We start from the raw sequence: 19,889 nt of genomic DNA, 5'->3' as shown, positions 1-19,889 counted from the left end.
TAATATACATTCTGGCAGCTTTACACGCAGAGCAGGTTGCAGGGTGCTGCAAGTATTTTAAAAATGCCAATCAATTTCTAATTTTACAACAGAGATACATGAGAAAGTGTCTCATTGAACAGACATATTTTTATAGATATAAAATGCATAATTATATGTAGCTAAACAAAATTGCAATATGCATCCAGAAGTCATGCAAAACAATTCATTGTATGTTCTGGGTACTGCAGCTGAAGGCTGCTGTAAGTGAATCCTCTGACTTCCTGTAGCTCTTGTCCATAAGATAAAGAGATTACAACTTTTTAAGCATTTGTGTACTTCAGTTGCCTCTGTTTTTAAAGAAGGTTTTGAAACTAAGTTGTAAAAACATGATGCACATGATATAAACTGCTTCTTTCCCAAACCTTCACACCATCAGAATGCTTGGTGTGATATTGGAATTGGCCCATAGATATGTGGCTGTTCATTTAAATTATGTGCTGCAGACATATTTTCTAATTCTGGGAACACTTCATTCTTAGATGTCTAAATTATTGGTCACCAATTGTCAATTGGGTGATAGAAAAATTAAGATCTGGACTCTCCTTTTGGAAGCAATGCAGGATAATTTGTTTCCATTAGGTTATCATAGTTACTGGATCTTTCTTTCCTGGGGCTGGAGTAGATGGCCATTAGAAATGTGTCAACTGGCAAAAAAAATTGTGTTTCTGTATTATTTTGATTGATGAAGAAAGTTGTCATAGGCTTTGAGATGTTGCCATCTGGTAGTCAGTTTCCTACTTTGCTCAACAGTTAATAGCTGCTCTATCAGCTGTTGAATTCATAAAGGGTCTTCATAGCCCACTTTCTTGAGGGGGAGGAGCAACAACCAAATTCAGATATCTGAGATGTGGTTTTACCTTGATGTTAAAGCAATTCTTGATGCTGCCCATTTTATTTGTGTTATGATCCATAAATGTTGCTTTCTAGACACCTTCATTTTTGTTTTATTTAGTAACATGGATGCATGTTTGCACTTTTAAGCAAATCAATGTCCTCTTTGTTTAGAAATCTTTAAAATTAATACGCATTAAACAGGATCCAAAAAGCCATTAGAAGAAGGAAAAGAGCTGCTAGTGCTTTTTTTTTGTAAATGCGAACTTGTGCAAGAGTTCATGTAGTGCTGAAATATGTACGTTCCATTGCTGTCCTCATGCTTCCATTTTGCAATAGTTTTTACAAACTTATGGAAGTGGAAGAATATTTCTGGTTTTAGTTTCACTTTTGTATTGAGCACTCTAGCAAAAAGTGTAAAAGAGTCCTTTCATAAGTAGAAGACACTATTGCATGCAGAAGGACATCTAACAATGTGGACACCAGTTATGCAAACATGTATCTAGAAAACAATTGTTCTCTGGGGGAGATGGCTTTGGGAAAAATATTTCTGTCAAATAGTTGAGGTTATACAATTAAACAATTAATATGGGAATATGGGGCTGCATGTTTCAAATTAACAATTTCAGCTTTTTCCTGGCACACACAAACACACATGCACAAGTATCCTGTTTGTGCGTCTTGTTTTCTTAAAAAGTACAAATATTATTGCATTGTTCAGAGCTGTTTCAGGAAATCCAGTTCAGAACTGGGGGGAAAAGGATATCTACTGTTTGACATGCACAGTAATTCTTATATTCTGCACAAATAATAGCTGAAAGATGGCAGGATTGGGGCATAATGCGCACACACAGATTGAATGTGATGACTATTTTAAATGCTAAGTCTTAATTTACCACAAAGCTACTGCATGAAATTGTGGGATTTTGTGTTTTTACATTGCGCAGGTAGCAGCCCACAACCATGGCTGTTTGCTACATGGTCAGACATGCAGCTGTGTCTGATGAGCAGACACAGTAGCTCCATGTTGGCCCAATGTGTGGTGGGCTTATGGCTCTCAGAGAGGAGCTGTTGCAGCTGGTTGAATTGGCAATAGCATGTCAAATGCTGCAACTGCACAGCCTGCGTGCTACCTGCATCTCAGATATGGAAGGGGTTTGCTAGGGTCGGGTGGGAGAAGTGCTGCAAGATGAATTTGTACTTGTGTGGACATTGATGAAAACAAAATACCAGTACATGGAATCATTTTTAATGCTTTAAAGTCTTACGACTGCTGTTGAAAAGCTTAATACAGTGGTACCTCGGGTTAAGAACTTAATTTGTTCTGGACGTCCGTTCTCAACCTGAAACTGTTCTTAACCTGAGGCACCACTTTAGCTAATGGGGCCTCCTGCTGCTGCCGCGCCACCGGAGCATGATTTCTGTTCTCATCCTGAAGCAAAATTCTTAACCCGAGGTACTATTTCTGGGTTAGTGGAGTCTGTAACCTGAAGCGTCTGTAACCTGAAGCGTCTGTAACCCGAGGTACCACTGTACATGGTCCCGAGTTCCTGCTCTGTCCTTCAATTTGGTAGAAAGCCAATATGAAATTCTCATGGGCGGGGTGGATAGGTTTTTCTGTTGCACTTACCTTACTTTTGTGAGGTGGCTGAGGTGTGTTTGTGAATGTCCTTTCTTTCATACCACGAACCATCTCACCGGTGCTCTGCACTCTGCAGCCTTGCTGCTAAGCCCAGGACCAGGATGAAAGCATCAGGAAGTTACTCCTCCCATAGAGGTTTTTCAGATCAGGAAGTGTAGGTCGGCTGCAGGCTGCTACAAAAATGTTTACAGCAGGGGTGGGGAAACATTTCTTCAGTCTGACAACAGTAAGGTGAGCTCAAAATCTACAGAAATTCTAAAGAAAATTTCAAGTGCCCTGAGTGAGGCAGGAAAATGGAAGTTTCTCTTGGAAGAGGAAAAAGAAAAAATGTAGGGCAGGCTTTGACATAGCATCAATGTATTTCTTATGGATTATGAGATTCTGTCCAAACTCTGCACTGCTCCCTAGTTCAACAAAAGTAGCCATGGTGTTAGTATCAGGCCTCCACTCCTCTCCAAACACTTATTTTCTTCCCTGCAACAAATGAGCAACTACAGACTTCTTTCCCATTCTTTCCCCATTCATGGACAATTCAATATTGGAGTACGGATAGCCTTTTTACAAAAATGTGCTTGCTGTTTAAATTTTTTTTGCCTTAAGTACTAGCTTTCTAATGAAATACTTTAGTGATTTTAATTTTTCTTGTTTCTTTTTTTTCCAGTTTCCTCATAGTGCTGGTCTGCCTTATATTCAGTGTGCTTTCCACGATTGATCAGTATGCAGCTCTTGCCACAGGAACATTATTTTGGATGGTATGCCAATGGATATTTGCTTTATATATCATCTTGGGAACAACGCTTGTGTCTGCTTGCTGTTGAATTACTTTGAAAATGTGACTTTCAGTAATGTGTACATGCCAGCCCTCTCTTGTTATTTTTGTATTAATTTATGGTGGTGTTTTTGGTTTCTTTTTTTCAAAACACAATTTCTGAATATGCATACTGATCCTTACCAATACAGTCATGCTAACTGTCCCCTGATTCTGCATCTGTGCATTTAAACAGAAAAGAGTGTGCCATGGATCCACAGCATCCTCTTAAGGTAAATTGTATCAAGTTCATGGAATGCCTCTTAATAGCACCATAAGCAGTCCTTGCCCTCCTTTGGTAGGAGTTAACTGGCATTGCATTACCTGACTTAATTTCTTAGGGTGGGCAAGCCAGCATTTATATTTAATTCGACTTGCCATTCTTTGAACAATTAGTCCTGCAGTTGTTTTGTGTGTTGGGAATTCCCTATTATACGTGCATTAATTGTTAATGTTGGCAAAACCTTAGCCTTTGTTTTCCAGCGAGTCAGCTTTCAGAGTTCATGTTCATATTTATAATTGGGGGGCGGGCGCAGTCTTTATGTCTTTCAGGCGCAGTTCACTATGCTTGTACAATATTGGTTTTCTTTTTTTTCTTTGTCACTTATTGATAATTAATTAAATATATATATATTAATGGAGCTGGTCATGAACAGCTACTTGCGGTAGTTGAGGAATAACCAGGACAATTTTCACGAGGAAACAGATTAGCAAACTTCTACATAGGGTTTGAGAGTTTATTTATTTATTACCTGCCCTTCGCTGTAAGGTCCCAGGGCAAGTTACAACTTTTAAAACAATATTAAAAACAATTTAAAATATACAGGCAATATTTGGCAATCTCCTAAACCAGCTGCCCCATCCTCATGCCCCCCAGGGGTTTTAGGCCACAGTTTTGTTTTTTTAAGAACTTATAAAAGTTGTTTCCGAAGTGTCAAAGGACTGGCTATTAATGTCATTGTGGCCATTATTGCTTTATAGGGCTATGCAGGCACATGGCGCTTTACAGAACCCTGCTTGAAGATACGCACCATCTAAAAATTGACACTGGAGATACCAGAAGAAGGGAAAGGAAATGTAGGCAGGGGGAAAACGAGGGGATATGCATTCATTTCGTAGAGCATGGGTCTGTCTGTCTTGGCCACTGTAAATTGTAGCAGTTCATTCAGTCGCCTGTCCTATTTATTGATTGTGCTTGTGTTTTATCTACCTGTTTGAGTATTGTTTTGTATTTTATTCCATATTTTACAGTTAACTGCCTTGAACACAAGTGTTGCAACACACATCTAATAAATAACTACAGTGGTACCTTGGTTTAAGAACAGCTTAGTTTATGAACAACTTGGATTAAGAACGCTGAAAACCAGGAACTGGGTGTTTTGGTTTGTGAACTTTGCCTTGGAAGCAGAACATGTTTCGCTTCCTGTTGAGTGTGTTCCATTTGTAAATTGAGTCCCCCGCTGCTATGGAAAAGCATGCCTTGGTTTAAGAATGCTTTGGTTTAAGAATGGACTTCCAGAATGGATTAAGTTCGTAAACTAAGGTACCACTGTAAAGGGCTTTTGTGAAATGCTTCATAGAAAAGTTGGCTCTTGAGGAGGGATTTGAAATCTAAAGCTAAAAGGCACAACACAAAAGGAAAATGGAAGGAGGAAAAAAGCAAGCTTGGGCATTGTTCCTGGTTACATAGTTATTGTAATGGCCAGTTGGAATGACTTTCAGAGCATAATACACAGTTAAGCAATTTTATTTTTGAATGATTTTAGCTGTAGGATTAATTTTCTGCCATTAGGTGGCAGTGCTGCTAGGGTTTTGCCTTTCTGTTTTGTGCTGGCAGTTTTTCAACACCCGCTAAAGTTGGATCCAGGCCTGTGACTGGATCATCATGTTGTAGGCCAGGGTATATGTACACTTGGCACATTTAAAATATTGGTGTAAGAGAGTTTTGGCCATGACTCATAAAGAGAATGAGGCATATTTGTGTAAAAATTGTTTTTGAGAGTTCAATATTTAAACTATAGAAAAAGTAAATTCAAACACGTATTCTCCCTGCGAGACTATATTTTTCTTTTCTTTTCATAAGCAAGAGGTTTTATGCTGCCAAGACACAGCAGAATGTTGTTATCTCAGCATGATCTAAGAAAACCCAAGCACATGATCCAAGTGGATTAAATATTCTTCTGAACAGAGGGATATACAGTGTGCCTGAAAAAGCTATTTTCTCTCACGAATCTCATTTTGTTGTCAGTTTTGGTCCCAGAATTACAAGGCTACATATTTGTAGAGAAAATGCAACATCACATGTGCTAGATTACTTTTCTTCCCTTCAGGATTTAACTCTTGCTAATATTGGATCATTTTTCATATTGGCTTAAAAGTGTATAAGCCCTTCAATGTTTACTTTCCATTGTTTTTACTATTAATGTTTTTGGCAGAGATGTTTGTTTTCAAAGTTGTATCAAAGAGAAACTAGGGCAGAGTCAATGTCAAAGGAAGCCTAAAAAGTTCTTTCTCACACAAACACCTCGCTGTTCAGGATAAGAAGTAAGGTAGGGAGGGTGGTTAATTGAATCACTGGGCTTTTTTTTAAAAAAAGATAATTTTCATTATATGTGAACAGCTGCCACCGCCCTTTACTACAGAGTGAAACAACTAGAGAGTGAAACAACTTATCCAATATTATAAACTTTGTCATTCATCTACATTTCATTTCATTTAAAAAAAAACATGAATTGAGGTTTGCAACTTATAGCTAACATTCATCCTTTTGTGGTCAGCAAAGCCTGCATTTTCAGATCAATGGGGTTTTCATCTGGATTTAAGAACGGCTGCACATGTCTACACACACACACACACACACACACACACAATTACCAAGCAACCTGTGTGTAAATTGTATCATAGGACGCATGGATTAGTCATGGGTATTTGGTGTGCATACACTTAAGATTGCAACGTCTTATGATTAATAATAATAATAATATTAATAATAATAATTTATGTATACCCCGCCCATCTGGCTGGGTTTCCCCAGCCACTCTGGGCGGCTTCCAATCGAATATTAAAAACAATACAGTATCAGACATTAAAAACTTCCCTAAACAGGGCCGCCTTCAGTTGTCTTTTAAAAGTAAAATAGTTGTTTATTGCCTTGACATCTGCTGGGAGGACATTCCACAGGGCAGGCACCACTACCGAGAAGGCCAAAAGTGTTCCATTAATTCTTACATAGAAATGCTTTCAGTGTAGGAATTTGGCAATGTAATGTCTGAAGTGAGCTGGACTAGTTGCTGGATGGTAGCCCATAGGTGTCAGACTGATCGCTTTCTAAATCAGTAAGTAGGTCCTAAACTTCCCACAGATCCAGAGCATCCTACAGGTAACCAACAGGTGGCGAATGCTTTCTCCATCCCATCTTGGCAAAATGCCTAAGTAATAGCAGTGAGCTTCTTTCTCTGCTGCCAAGTGTGCTGATATTTACTGTGACATTTCTATAGCTTACATATGATGTCTTAATCAATTAGCTGTCTGTTAATTAACTTGTTGGTTGACTAAAGCTGCAATCTTATGCCCATTTTCCTGGCAGCTGGTGCTGTTGAACTCAATGGGTAGGCATTTTTAGGATTGCATTGTAAATTGTATTTGTAAATAAATGTGCTTATTTGAAGGCCTGAATGAAGGTGTTTCGTTTTCAGGAACCTGAAAAAGGGGCATTTGACTCCTAATATTGGCATTATCCACCAAGGGCTACTCTGTGCATGTAGAAAAATCATGAGATAGAGTTCTTCTGGAATTGTAGTACTTTAGATTTCAGGTGTATGTCACAATCTTGAATGCTCACTCATGAAAAAAAAGCCTCCCTTCAACTAGTAAACTAGTATACAGTGGTACCTCGGGTTAAGTACTTAATTTGTTCCCGAGGTCTGTACTTAACCTGAAACTGTTCTTAAACTGAAGCACCACTTTAGCTAATGGGGCCTCCCACTGCCGCTGCGCCGCCAGAGCACGATTTCTGTTCTCATCCTGAAGCAAAGTTCTTAACCTGAAGCACTGTTTCCGGGTTAGCGGAGTCTGTAACCTGAAGTGTATGTAACCTGAAGTGTATGTTACCCGAGGTACCACTGTATAAGGGCGAATGTAGGTTAGAACACTCCTACCCCACCCTGATGTACTAGTTTTCTACAAGCAAGGTTTGTTTTTCATGATTTTTAAAAAATGTAATCCTCCCCTCCATCTCACCAGACCTACAGTCTCAAATGACACTGTCCAGAAAGGACTCTGTCGTGTAATTTTTCTTCTTCGCTCTAAGAAGTTGTACTGCTGTCTCCAAGATACACCCAAGGATGATGAAACTTGAAAAACGGATAAATAGTTCACTTGGGTTTTTTATTGTTATTGTTGTTCTGAAACAGAGTTGCATATTGTATAACATTTGCACCTATTTTCAAACACTGGCCAGCAAAAACTGTGGTTTTAATGGGTTGCATGAGAGGAGGATGAGAACGCGCATAATATACACACCACTTCTAGAGATTTTAAATGGGTATCTAAGAATATTGCTGTCCCAGCTGTAGCCCTCTTCTCTCCAGTGTGAGAAACAATGAGGGTGAATGCAAGGTCTGAAATTATTTTGCCTCAAGAGCCTAATCCAAATACGCTAAGGCCAGTTTCTACGGGCCTTTTTGTATTTTAATGTGAACACCTGAACACAAAATACGCAAGTGGCACATGGACAGTGAACTGCAACCGTGTGTATTATTACCACCCCTAGTTTAGCTTAAAATGTGGGTGGAGGCCTCACTATTGCATGCCTGCTTTTAAAAGGGAGATAATACTGCAAGCATGGTACCTGGGCAAATACAAAAAAGGTCTCAGGCCATACTGCTCTGGAAAGAGAGTGTAAAATGAGGCCAGAATATTGAAGGGAAGAACATCGCTGCTATCTTTCAACTATGAATTGGCACAGAAGGGAAAGATTTCCTTTGCAAAATCTACAGGGGGCAGTGTTAAGCCGTCTTGTGAGGCAACTGCAACTGAGGGTGCATTAATGGTTAAACGGTTAATTCTGCCATCATGTAATCATGAAAAATATTTTTGTTCAAATAGTACGTGAGATATATATTTTAAAGTAAACAAAGAACTGTGTGTGTGTGGGGGGGGGGAATAAGGATCAGAGCTAATTGTTAATGAATATAATTCTTGTATAATCCCCCACAGCGTATGTAACTGAGTTCATGAATTTTATAGTGCCCTGGTAAAGCTGCGGGGCAGGGGGAGATCAGGTATAGGGAGACAAGATTTGTACCTCTAGAAAAATAATATTCAGAGTGTTTATATGTCTCCTGCAGTGTCCTTTCATCCTTTGCCTCATAACTGTAATTCTGCTCTAAGCTTTTCAGTGGGAAAAATAAGCCTTGTATTGTTAGGCAGTGCACTGCAATGCAATGAAAGCCGTCCCCATGAAAAAGCAGTCATACATTAAGAGGGGTCATCGTGGTACAGTGGTTAGAGTGTCAGCTGAGGATCAAATTCAGGTTCATACCTTTACTGCGCACCTCTGTTAGCGTAGCCTACCTCAAAGGGTTACTATTAGGATCAAACTGGAGGTGAGGAAGATCCGTGTATGTTGTCCTGAGCTCCATGAAATCAGGGTGCAGGATTAAAATGGAATAAAACGAGTAAATAAATAAATAAACAAGTAGCAAACTATGTTACACTTGTTACTTGTTTATTACCTGGCCTTTCATGTTCTTGTTGAAGAAGAAAAACAGAAAATGTGAATTCAGTGAAGAGACACCCTTAATTCACGTGGTCCTGACCCTGTAAGGAAGGGCTCTGGCCAGAACTTTTGGATGTGACAGATTGCAATCCAGCACAGACCAATAGGGGTAAATTGTTCTTGCCATCGGCAGGCTGCTTCTCATGGCCAACGTGATATGACATAGTGATCTCAGTATAATGACTGAAGTGGAGCATCTGCGTTACAAAAACCATTGTTGGCAAGCTCAGTTTAGAGGATGGAGGCTGAATGGGTGGAGGAGGTTATCTGCTGCTGGGATGGGGGTGGGGAACATGGCCAGTTTTCAGCTGGAAGAACAGTTGTTGGTTTTGAGGAGGGAGGATAACGGAGTTGAAACTGGGTACATCTTAAATGGTACCTATTGAGGTGCTAGTTTGCAAGAACAGCTTTTTCCATTGCTGCTTGTTGAAAACTCTTTTCTAGTTTCAAGAAACCTTTTAAAGTCGACCTCTTTATCCCACTCTATCTGTGTTGGGTTTGAAGTTGTTTTTAAATGCCAAGTTGGGGCTTTTTTAAAAAAAGAAGAAGTTATAATTGTCTTTATATATGAAATTGTGTAACATTTTTGGGAGGTTTGTGTGTGTTATTTTTTTAAACTGTCAAATTGCTTCCAATATATTATATGTGAAACGATTCATAAATGAATAAATAATTTATTATTATTATTATTATTATTATTATTATTATTATTATTATCATCTTTGGTATATCAATTGCGCATTCTGGAAGATATATCAGAGCTCTTTACAGGGAATTAAAGTCTGATTTTTAAGAACTCAGAGCTTTTAAGAGAGAGCTTTGCCGTGGAAGTACAGTGGTGCCTCGCAAGACGAAATTAATTCGTTCCGCAAGTCTCTTCGTCTTGCGAGTTTTTCGTCTTGCGATGCACGGTTTCCCATAGGAATGCATTGAAAATCAATCAATGCGTTCCTAGGGAAACCGCCTTCAGACCAGGTCCGGGGACAGTCTGTCCCCGGACCTCTTCTGAAGGCTGGGGGGGGGGGGGACAAGGGCTTTTCTTCCCACCCCCAGCATTTTAAAAAACCCCAGGACAGCGGAGGACTTCTCCGCTGTCCGGGCGATCTTAAAATGCTGGCGGGCGGCATTTTAAAATCGCCCCGGACAGCGGAGGACTTCTCCGCTGTCCGGGGCGATTTAAAAGCCCCTGGGAAGGCAGGCAGGGGGGACAAAGACTTTCGCCCCCCGCCCGCCTTCAGAAGGTGTTCCGGCCCCCCCGCCCCGCTTCGGAACAGCGTTTTAAAATGCTGGGGGTCGGGAGCGAAGCGTTCACTGCCGACCCCCAGCATTTAAAAATCTCCCCGGGACAGCAGAGACTTCTCTGCTGTCCCGGGGAGATTTTTAAATGCTGGGGGTCGGCAGTGAACGCTTCGCTCCCGACCCCCAGCATTTTAAAATCTCCCCGGGACAGCAGAGACTTCTCTGCTGTCCCGGGGAGATTTTAAAATGCTGGGGGTCGGCAGTGAACGCTTCGCTCCCGACCCCCAGCATTTTAAAATCTCCCCAGGACAGGGGGAGATTTTAAAATGCTGGGGGTCGGCAGCGAACGCTCCCGACCCCCAGCATTTTAAAATCTCCCCGGGACAGGGGGAGATTTTAAAATGCTGGGGGTCGGCAGTGAACGCTTCGCTCCCGACCCCCAGCATTTTAAAATCTCCCCGGGACAGCAGAGACTTCTTTGCTGTCCCGGGGAGATTTTAAAATGCTGGGGGTCGGCAGTGAACGCTTCGCTCCCGACCCCCAGCATTTTAAAATCTCCCCGGGACAGCAGAGACTTCTCTGCTGTCCCGGGGAGATTTTAAAATGCTGGGGGTCGGCAGCGAACGCTTCGCTCCCGCCCGCCAGCATTTTAAGATCGCCCGGGGCAGGCGGGGGGGAAGGCAGGCGGGGGGGAGCAAAGACTTTTGCCCCCCGCCGGCCTTCAGAAGAGGTCCTCTTCTGAAGGCCGGCTGTGGGCGAAAGTCTTTGCTCCCGACCGCCAGCATTTCCCTATGGGCTTTCGTCTTGCGATGCAAGCCCATAGGGAAATTCGTCTTGCGAAGCGCCTCCAAAACAGAAAACCCTTTCGTCTTGCGGGTTTTCCGTCTTGCGAGGCATTCGTCTTGCGGGGCACCACTGTAACAATGAACATATATTTCCATGTGGCATCAGCTGATTATAGATTTCTTTCCTCTCACACACTCACCGTTTAATGGAGTCTTGTTAATCCATGGCTACTATGTGAGTTAAGAGAAAACACAGCCTGGAAGGAAAACACAGTTTTAGGGAATTGTTGTAAAGCCTTTTAAAAAATTAGAACTCTGAAATCCACATACATTGGCTTTTTCTTGAAATACCGTCAGACGTAAAATACTAGATGAACTTTACGACCGATTGTAGTTACAGGTTTAGAACAGTAAATCTCACTTCGCGCAGAGCATCTGGATGAGAGCAGTTTTGCTATGCAGAAATGATTTTAGACTTACAATCCTACTATATATAATAAGCAGAGGAGAGGAAAAATTTTCTGTTCTTGAGATGGGGAGAGGAAACTTAAGCCTGTTAAACCCTGGCATACAGCAGAATTGAGCACTGAGAAGGATTTTTAAACTTATCAGGATTAGCATGTTACACTTGCAGTGACAGGTGTTTCCTTTATGTCTTGTCCAAAAGTCTGGGAAGTAGTTTGTCATTAAGTGCTACATTCAGTATGTATCTCAATTTCAATATAACTGGAGGGCCCATGGCTTTGTTAGGTCCTTGTTTTTACATCTGACCTCAGCCAGCTGGAGTCTATTGTCTTAAGCGTAATGTAACAGCTGACATAACATAACGGATATCAAGCTTAAAAGCCAAAGCAGCGTAGTGAACTGATGGAAACGAGAGGAGAAAGGAATTGAGGGGTTGGGGCGGGTATTACAGCATCCTGACTCGAAGTGGAGGGCTGATTTTTGTTTTCCCTGGGGGAATTATCCAGGAAATAATGAGATGAGCCTGCTGATGCTCTGTTTGCAATTGATTGCATATGATAGACTACCGGAGGCAGGTTTGGGTTCGCCAGCTGTCACTAGCTGGTAGCTATTGAATTGCTTTAAGTGGCCCTTGGTGTGGAAAGAGAGCCTGAAATTGCAGGTGTGGCGTAATTGAATAACTGCAGTGAATACTGATGAGTAATTTGAAAAAAAGGACTGTGAAATAAATATATTGAAATAAACTTTTAATTTACAACATGCAGGTACTGAGTTTTATTGGGGGGGGGAGGGAAAGGATAGAATTAAGTTGTTGGGCTTCCTAAAACGTTTGGAGGAAGGACAGAAAATAATGCAGGCTTTTGGGGGGGGGGGGAAGGAATAGATGTTACAAGGGAAATTTGAAGTCCCCAGCCCAGTGTTTCCTTTGTAAGATAAATGCAGGGCAGGGAGATACCTGGAGGGAGGGGGTCCTTAATCCTTCCCCATTCACCATTTCCCCTCTGCAATTGCCCTCCCTTGCTGCTTTAAATTAATTTCTTCCCCAGCTGGGCTCCCAACCAGCTGGTGGGGGAAGGGGAGATTTTCAAGGGAAAAATCTGTAAGCACCCCTTCCTTCTACCTTCGCATTATCTCCGGAAATATGGGTTTAGGAACTTGCATTTGTGGAGATAACTTTGAGGCTCTTTCCTTAATTACCTGAAGTCATTTCTTTTAGTTTTGGCATGGTCCATCCAGAGATAATTTTCAGGTTCCTTTTTGTTCCAGTGAGAAATATTTGCTTAGCATTGCTGTTGAAAGCAGTGGAATTTCAAGAGCTTTTTCTAACCACAGCTAAGCACTTTTATTATTAATACATAGGAAATATTTGTGAACTGAAAATATAAAGTGGAAAATTATATGCACCTTATTCAATGCTTATTATTTGTTATTTTTTTTGCATTGTAAAATGGATGCACAATTTCGAACTAATTGCTCTTAGTTCGAAAAGGAATCAGTGTGACATAGGAAAGGAAGGTCTCACTGCAACCTTAAAACAATAACTGAATATTAGCCCAGGATTGCTAACAATTATATATTAGCTAGGTCTGTCATTTTCTTAACTGTGAGGTGGGTATTCTTTAGAACTCAGCTGGTTAAAAAACAAATTATCTTTTGCTATGCGCTTATAGATAAACCAGGCACTGCAGTTTGTTGTCCTTGGGGTTTTTTTTGTTTGTTTAACGTTTACAGAATGCTCATGTTGTGCAGGGTAGGACAGCTGCAGCCCAGAACAGCAAGTATGTTCATTGGGCAGGTAGGAGAGCTACCATAGATCAGAGACAAGAGTGCATACTTTGCATGCAGCAGGTCTTAGGTTCACTTCCTGGCCTCTCTAGTAACAAAAATAAGATAGGAGCTGATGGTGGGAAATCCTGTCTGCAACCTTTGCCAGGCAGGGTAGACTGGGCTGGATGGGCAGTAGTCTGATTTGGGTTAAGGCAGATTCTTATTTTCCTGTCTTGTCACCCTGAGCTACTGCCTTGTGTGGTTTAAGATGGAGCAAGCAAATAAGAGTTCAGAATGGGGTGAACCTGTGGCCCTTCAGATGTTTCTGGATTAAACCTATTATCCCTGAGCTTTAGCATGCTGGCAGGGCTGATGGCAGCTGAAGTCTAATACATCTGGAGCAGCAATGGTGCTCTCCCAGTGGTTGTGATGCCTCTCGCTGCCATGGGCACTGGGGGAAGGCACCAAAATTTGTCTTAAATATTTGCACCTATGCTATGCTATGCTATGCTATGCTGTTATGCTATGCTTTGTGCTAAAGCCAGGCTTGTGAATTGTTCAGGGCATTTCAGTCTTTGCCTACTGTTATACTCTTATAATAAACCATGTATATGTCTATCAGTCCAATAGTCATCACAGCGTAACTTCCATGGAAATCAAACTCCCTATTATGCTCAATGTTGTGTGTCTTTCAACAAATACAGAACAATGCACACTAACGATGGGATCTGAAATAGCATTTTCAATATCTACATATATTTCCTGCTCCCCCACCGAAGACCCTCAAAGCAGCCTACAAGCAAAACAATAAAACTGTACCATTAAATTACAATAACAAGGAAAAAAGCTTAGTCCTAAAGAGTCTAATATTCTAAAACAGCAACATCATCACACAAATCAGCAAACTTCAAGAGCTTACTAATTTACCACTTGTAATCTAACTACAGAGCAATTGGGAAATGTTTATCTATATAGCATCCAACCCAAATGATGTGGTGGATTTTACTATGTACCTGCAGCAAACCAGCAAATTGTGTGGCAGGCATCTGGCAAATATCATGGTGTGGCTTGATGCTGCAGACATACAGATCTTTGGTGTACTTGCCCCTGCCCCGGCCATGGCGACCGTGTTGGTGCACAGTCATCTATGACCACTCTGTGTTAGCAGTGATCGGGAAAATTGTAGCACTTAGTGGAGTAATAAGTACATGTTGACTTCACTGAATAAATGAGCTATACACATTTATCAAAAAAGCTTAAATATGATACTTGCAAGATACTCAAGCTAAGCTGAGTGGGCCTTGCACATGTTAGAAACCCATTTTCCTTTCCACTGTGATTTGGGTGTTAAAAGCAACCGCATTCCAATTTCACATATTTTACACATTTGTCGCTCTGAGTTCCGACAGGAAGAAGGGCAATTTCAAAATGTAACAAATACATAAATATAAATACTGTAAGTTATTGTGAGGTGTTTCTACATACTTTGTGGATTATTATTATTATTGTGTAAGCACAAACACTGGAAGATTTTGAATGAAGTCCCGGAGACTGAGGCATTTTTAAAAAGTAAATACTTGCAAGAATGCAAAGCTATGTAATTCTTCATTTTGTTGGCTTCTACTCCGTTCATGGCCTAAATCCCCCCTTATATGGCAGACTAGACATTGGAGTCTAGCGGCTGTCAACAGAATCATGTGGAATGTGCATTCTGAGGTAGCTCCAATTAGTGTTAAACTGAGAAAAGTCGTATGCTGGGTTGGGAGGGGGAAATGAATTAAGGTGTAAATATTACTGAAATAATCTTTCAGGGGAAAGCAACACTGAATTAGGCAATGCAACTACCAAGAAAGAAGGAATGCAAGTTTATAATCAGCAGTCAGAGTTGCTTTAGAATGCAATCTGCCTGTCCAACCTCATTGTCTGATGCAAGGCATGGCATGCTGCAGATGCTGGGGATTGAGCTGAATATAAACGTTTGAGAGACTAAATGAGGGTTGAACAACTTGAGACCACCACATTGAATTATTTCTAAGAGCCACACACTCTGATTTGTGAGGTGCTTACCTACAGTCCTGTTTTGGGAGTCCTGAGCATGAGATTTATTGAGTTATTTTGTGGAGTGCTGCACATATCTAATGACCAACATCTGACCTGGTGGATCAGGAATGGCGCAAACCTGACCTAAGCATAGAGGAAAATGTCTCCATGGTCTTCTGATCTTTGAGGAAGCCATCTTAGACCAAGTCAGACCATTGATCTGTCTACCTCAGTGTTGGCTTCGCTGACGGACCATGGCTTCCCAGGGTTTCAGTCTCTTCCCCCTCCCAACTGGACCAGAACAACATGGCTGCCCCACTGTGTCTGCTCATTGGCCACATCCCATTAGCGGTGGTTCTACAATCAACCGCTAGCTCTACAATTTGCTTTTCTTGCTCTCTTTAGCTGCTTGTGAATACAAAGCTCTACAAACTGAGCAATCCTAAGAGGCTGGTGGGGAGAATCCATAGCAGAGGAGCTGCCACTCTTAAGCCCTGGTGGCCCACCTCTGCTGGGGCACAGACAGTGGAGGTGGTGGGGAAGAGCTTTCTCCCCGCCCCCTTCCTGTTTTTTCTATATGTAGTCTTTCTTTCCCATTTATATTAGTGTATGGGGAAGGGCAGGAATCTCTGTGCCAGTTTGGGGGCTGGTGTAGATTTTTGTGGATTTCTTAGGGATGTGTCAGGGGGAAAGGGGGCCTTTGGATCAGCTACCTTCAAGCACTGCCACAGTACACGTCTGTGGTTAGCAGGGCTCATTTCATCTCCAGAATGCTAATTCCACAGCATCCTTTAGGATTTAGAGCCCAAGTCTCATTTCTGAACAGAAACACTGAAAAATGAGCTTTTCGTTTTTCCAGAATGTTCCTCAAAACATATAGTCAGGTCTTTTAGCTGATTTCTAAATATGTTGTCATTGGTAAAATCAGTAAAAACAACCAGTTAAAGTCAATGTTAATTTGCCTTGTTTTTAAAGGTTATCTTAACTTTGTAAAAGAACAACAATGTTTTTACTTCTTTGCTATCCTTTCAATATTTTATTGTATCTTTACTGTTGCTATTAACTAACCTGAGCACCGTTTGGTGGAAAAGCAGGATGAAAATGTAAGAAAATGAAATAAATAAAAGCTGCAGAGCACCTGTAGAATAGTCTCCTCTCCTTCCTTGTCAATATTTTTTAGAAACAGGACAAAAGACCTAAACCCTGTGACATCTGGTTATCAGATATGACATTGGTTTGAATACACACATAGCAAGCAACAGCCTGTCTTCCAAAGTGCTCCAGGTTCTCAAAAAACAGCTACTGCTAGGAGCCCTATGTTGGGTACACCCAAAGACAGACAGAAAGTGTGCATGTGCATAAACATACAAACAGATATACATACACAAAAATACATAAGTGAATAGACTGATAAGATTACAATATTAATGGATCTCAGTAAATCTGGATATTAAGGGCATATGAATAACCAGAATAATAATAATAATAATAATAATAATAATAATAATAATAATGACAGACTTGATACTGTAAGCTTTCTCCACTCCATCTACTGCTTAGCTAATAACCAAATATGTTCTTTAAAAAATGAAGCTGGTCAGGAAAATATTACTAATATGATTAAGTCACACGTTCGTGTTTAGACAAGTAAACCATTACAGGTAAAAAGCTCAAAATGCTGTTGGCTATTTGTGTGTGTGTGTGTGTGTGTTTATTTTAGGCTCTTGGTTTTTTGAGTCACTGCAGGACCGTTAAGATACTGAGCTTTTACATAATATAAAGCTATCCGTCACTTAGCATCAGATATTTAACAATGATGCCACCATGTTCAGATTGCAGCATCTGGGTTCCAGACTTGAGCTTTGATACGGTAGGTAGAGGCTCTCTTATTTCAGGGCTTTCTTCCTGTTTTCTTCCCAGCCATTTCCCATCTGTGTGATGGCTGTCCCTCTGCCCTGGGGGTTGGGCACCAATGCAGCTGGTGTCCTTGCCAGCAGGCTTTCCTCCTGGAGAAAAGATATCTCATTATATCTCTGTAAAGGGTAATAAACCTCTGGATGTGTTTTCCCCCTCTCAAATACTAAAATAAAAAGCTGTGGGTGAGCAAATCACTCAGTAAATCACAATGCCTGGGATAATGGGAAATGCACTTTTTATTTTACTTTTCATCATTTATATTTCCACGCAAGCTTCTGTTTTTTCTCTCTCTCTCTCCTAAGTACTGTTTTTAACAGAATAAAAGGTCACGTTTTCTGTTTGTCAGCCGTGTTTCAGCGTAAACAGGTTTCCAAATCACCTATAATAGGCAAATCTTTTGATATTTTAAAATGACCGTAGTAGTGCAGTACAAGCTGCTGCTGGTGTTTTGTGTGTGTCTGTTTTGCTGGTTTAATAATATCAGAAGCGCTGAATCCATTCTATTTTGAACTTACATATTAAGATGAGGTAATCATTAGCAATAAGTCCATTTTTGGAAAGAGGGAAATATGCTGTGCAGGAATCAGCTGTCAAGAGTGCAACTCTGGACCGGGCGACATCTCGAAGAGGACTGACAATGGAGAACCTCTGTCATTTAATTTCTGCTCTTTGTTTCTTTGCAGCAGGACAGAGTTTTCCAAAATATATAAGATGAACCTTGTGCAGTCCAGTGCTCTTAGTTTTGATATCTTGAACCATGAGAATAAGTATTTGTCAGAGCTAAACAGTTGTGATAGCTGCAGTGATACCAACTCACCGTCAAACTTTGGTATTAAAAAGAGGCATAGCTCAAGCTTTGATTACAAAAGGTCTGACTTTCAATCCCGGTATCTCCAGGTAGGGCTGTGAAAGACCCCTGTCTCATACTCTGGAGACTTCCTGCCAGTAATACTGAAGTACAGTAGCTGCACCAATAGTCTGGGTTTTGAGGTACCTTCTGATGTGCCAGTGTGAACTATGGTATCTCAAACACATCTACACATGTTCCTCAGGTCTTCTGGAATGAGTTATTGGGTTAACCTTCACACCAGCTGTATTCCATAATCAGGTCATCATCCTTTACTCAGTACTTCTGTTTCTCTTTAAGTGTTTGCACTTTTACCTATACCTTGATTGAAGATGGTCATAGTGATGTGTGTGTATTTCCCTTTTTATGGTAATACATTAAAAAAAAAAAAGCAGAACACATGGATCACTTAGATGCTTCTAAGATCTCCACATGTCTTCAGTCTTGTGCTTCTTCTCCCCTTTCTTTCAGTAAATTAAACCTTGTGTCATTGATGTTTATGTATCCGTACGTGCCCCATCTAGGTGATGTGTATGCAAAGTTCTCCTCTGGGCTCTTTTTTTATCCATGAAGAAGATTGGTTTGGCAATGTGTTCCTTGCACAGTTGGTCGGCTGAACTGTCCATGTATATATATATATATTCTCCTTTGGGGGAGGTGATTGATGTGCACAGTGAAGTAGGATCAAAGGAAGAGCTGGGGAGAGGGGAGCTGCGGTTAACAAGAATGCTGAAACATGAAAACATACTTATTGAATGTAACTGGTGGTCTAGCCCTTGTTTATAAAAATAAATCTTATGAAAGATGCACTTATTTCTATTAGTCTGCGATGTATATGTCTAGACCGATGAGCATATATTTTCTCTCCCTTTCTATAAAAACCACTTTTTAAACAGCCATTGCTTCAAGGTAACAGAGTCTAAAAATCATGTGTGTAAAAATAAACATTCTGTTTTAAGTTGATGAAGGAATCTATTATATTTGCAACGGTCTTTTGATTTATGAGGTTGCTTTGAAGGAGGGGGCACTTTGTGATTTGTGGAAAAAGAATTTGCTTTTCCAAAATCGGCTCTATAATCCAGTTTTGCAATTACAGTTGCTATACCCTTGGGGTGAGTAATAGTCTATTGGTGGTTGAGAAGCTAGTTATGTATGCAGATAAATGTGGGTGTAGAGAACAGAAGCAATGGCTTCTGATACCATCATAGGTGTTAATTACTTAGGAATAGTACAATGATTCTGTTATCACAAATTGTTGCTTCTGTGATCGGCCACCGTGCATATTTGGCACATAAATTTTACTTTTAAAGAAACTAGTGTGCAAATATTTTATTAATGGCAAGGAGAGTGATGGTATAGGGAGCAAAATCAGTTGGGGAGTCTGCAGAAATGCTTAACAGGGGGGGGGGGGATCAAATACAAAAACAAAAGTACAAATCCACAACAATAAAGTAAGCTCAACTCCACACCTACCAAAAATTTCAAGGGTTGTAACCAATGTCAGTCATACTCAGAGTGGACCTTTTGCAGTTAATGGACATGACTAACTTCAGTCCATCAATTTCAGGTGGTTTACTCTGAGCATGACTAATGTTAGATACAACCCAATGAAATTCTAGTGTGCCCTATGAATATGGCAGAAAAATAAAAGCATATTTTGTAGCAGAAGAAAAAATTCATGAAATTAGGGGACAGGTTTCAACACAACACTGCCAGGACTAAAACTA

At 40.7% G+C, this 19,889-nt stretch overlaps 1 protein-coding gene across 9 annotated transcripts in view; it reads left to right on the top strand.

Annotated features, from left to right (window-relative positions):
- Positions 1–19,889, top strand: part of KCNQ1 (potassium voltage-gated channel subfamily Q member 1) — a 329,348-nt gene that overhangs the window by 83,043 nt on the left and 226,416 nt on the right. For all 9 annotated transcript variants that reach the window (XM_080998779.1, XM_080998781.1, XM_080998780.1 and 6 more), the window contains one exon: positions 3,177–3,267. In XM_080998779.1, coding sequence (XP_080854905.1) covers positions 3,177–3,267 — 91 coding nt within the window. The remainder of the gene's footprint in view (positions 1–3,176; positions 3,268–19,889) is intronic.

The sequence above is a fragment of the Podarcis pityusensis genome, assembly GCF_964106645.2.
Source record: "Podarcis pityusensis genome assembly, chromosome: 1".
Lineage (NCBI taxonomy): Eukaryota > Metazoa > Chordata > Lepidosauria > Squamata > Lacertidae > Podarcis > Podarcis pityusensis.
This window is presented reverse-complemented; position numbering and strand designations above follow the sequence as displayed.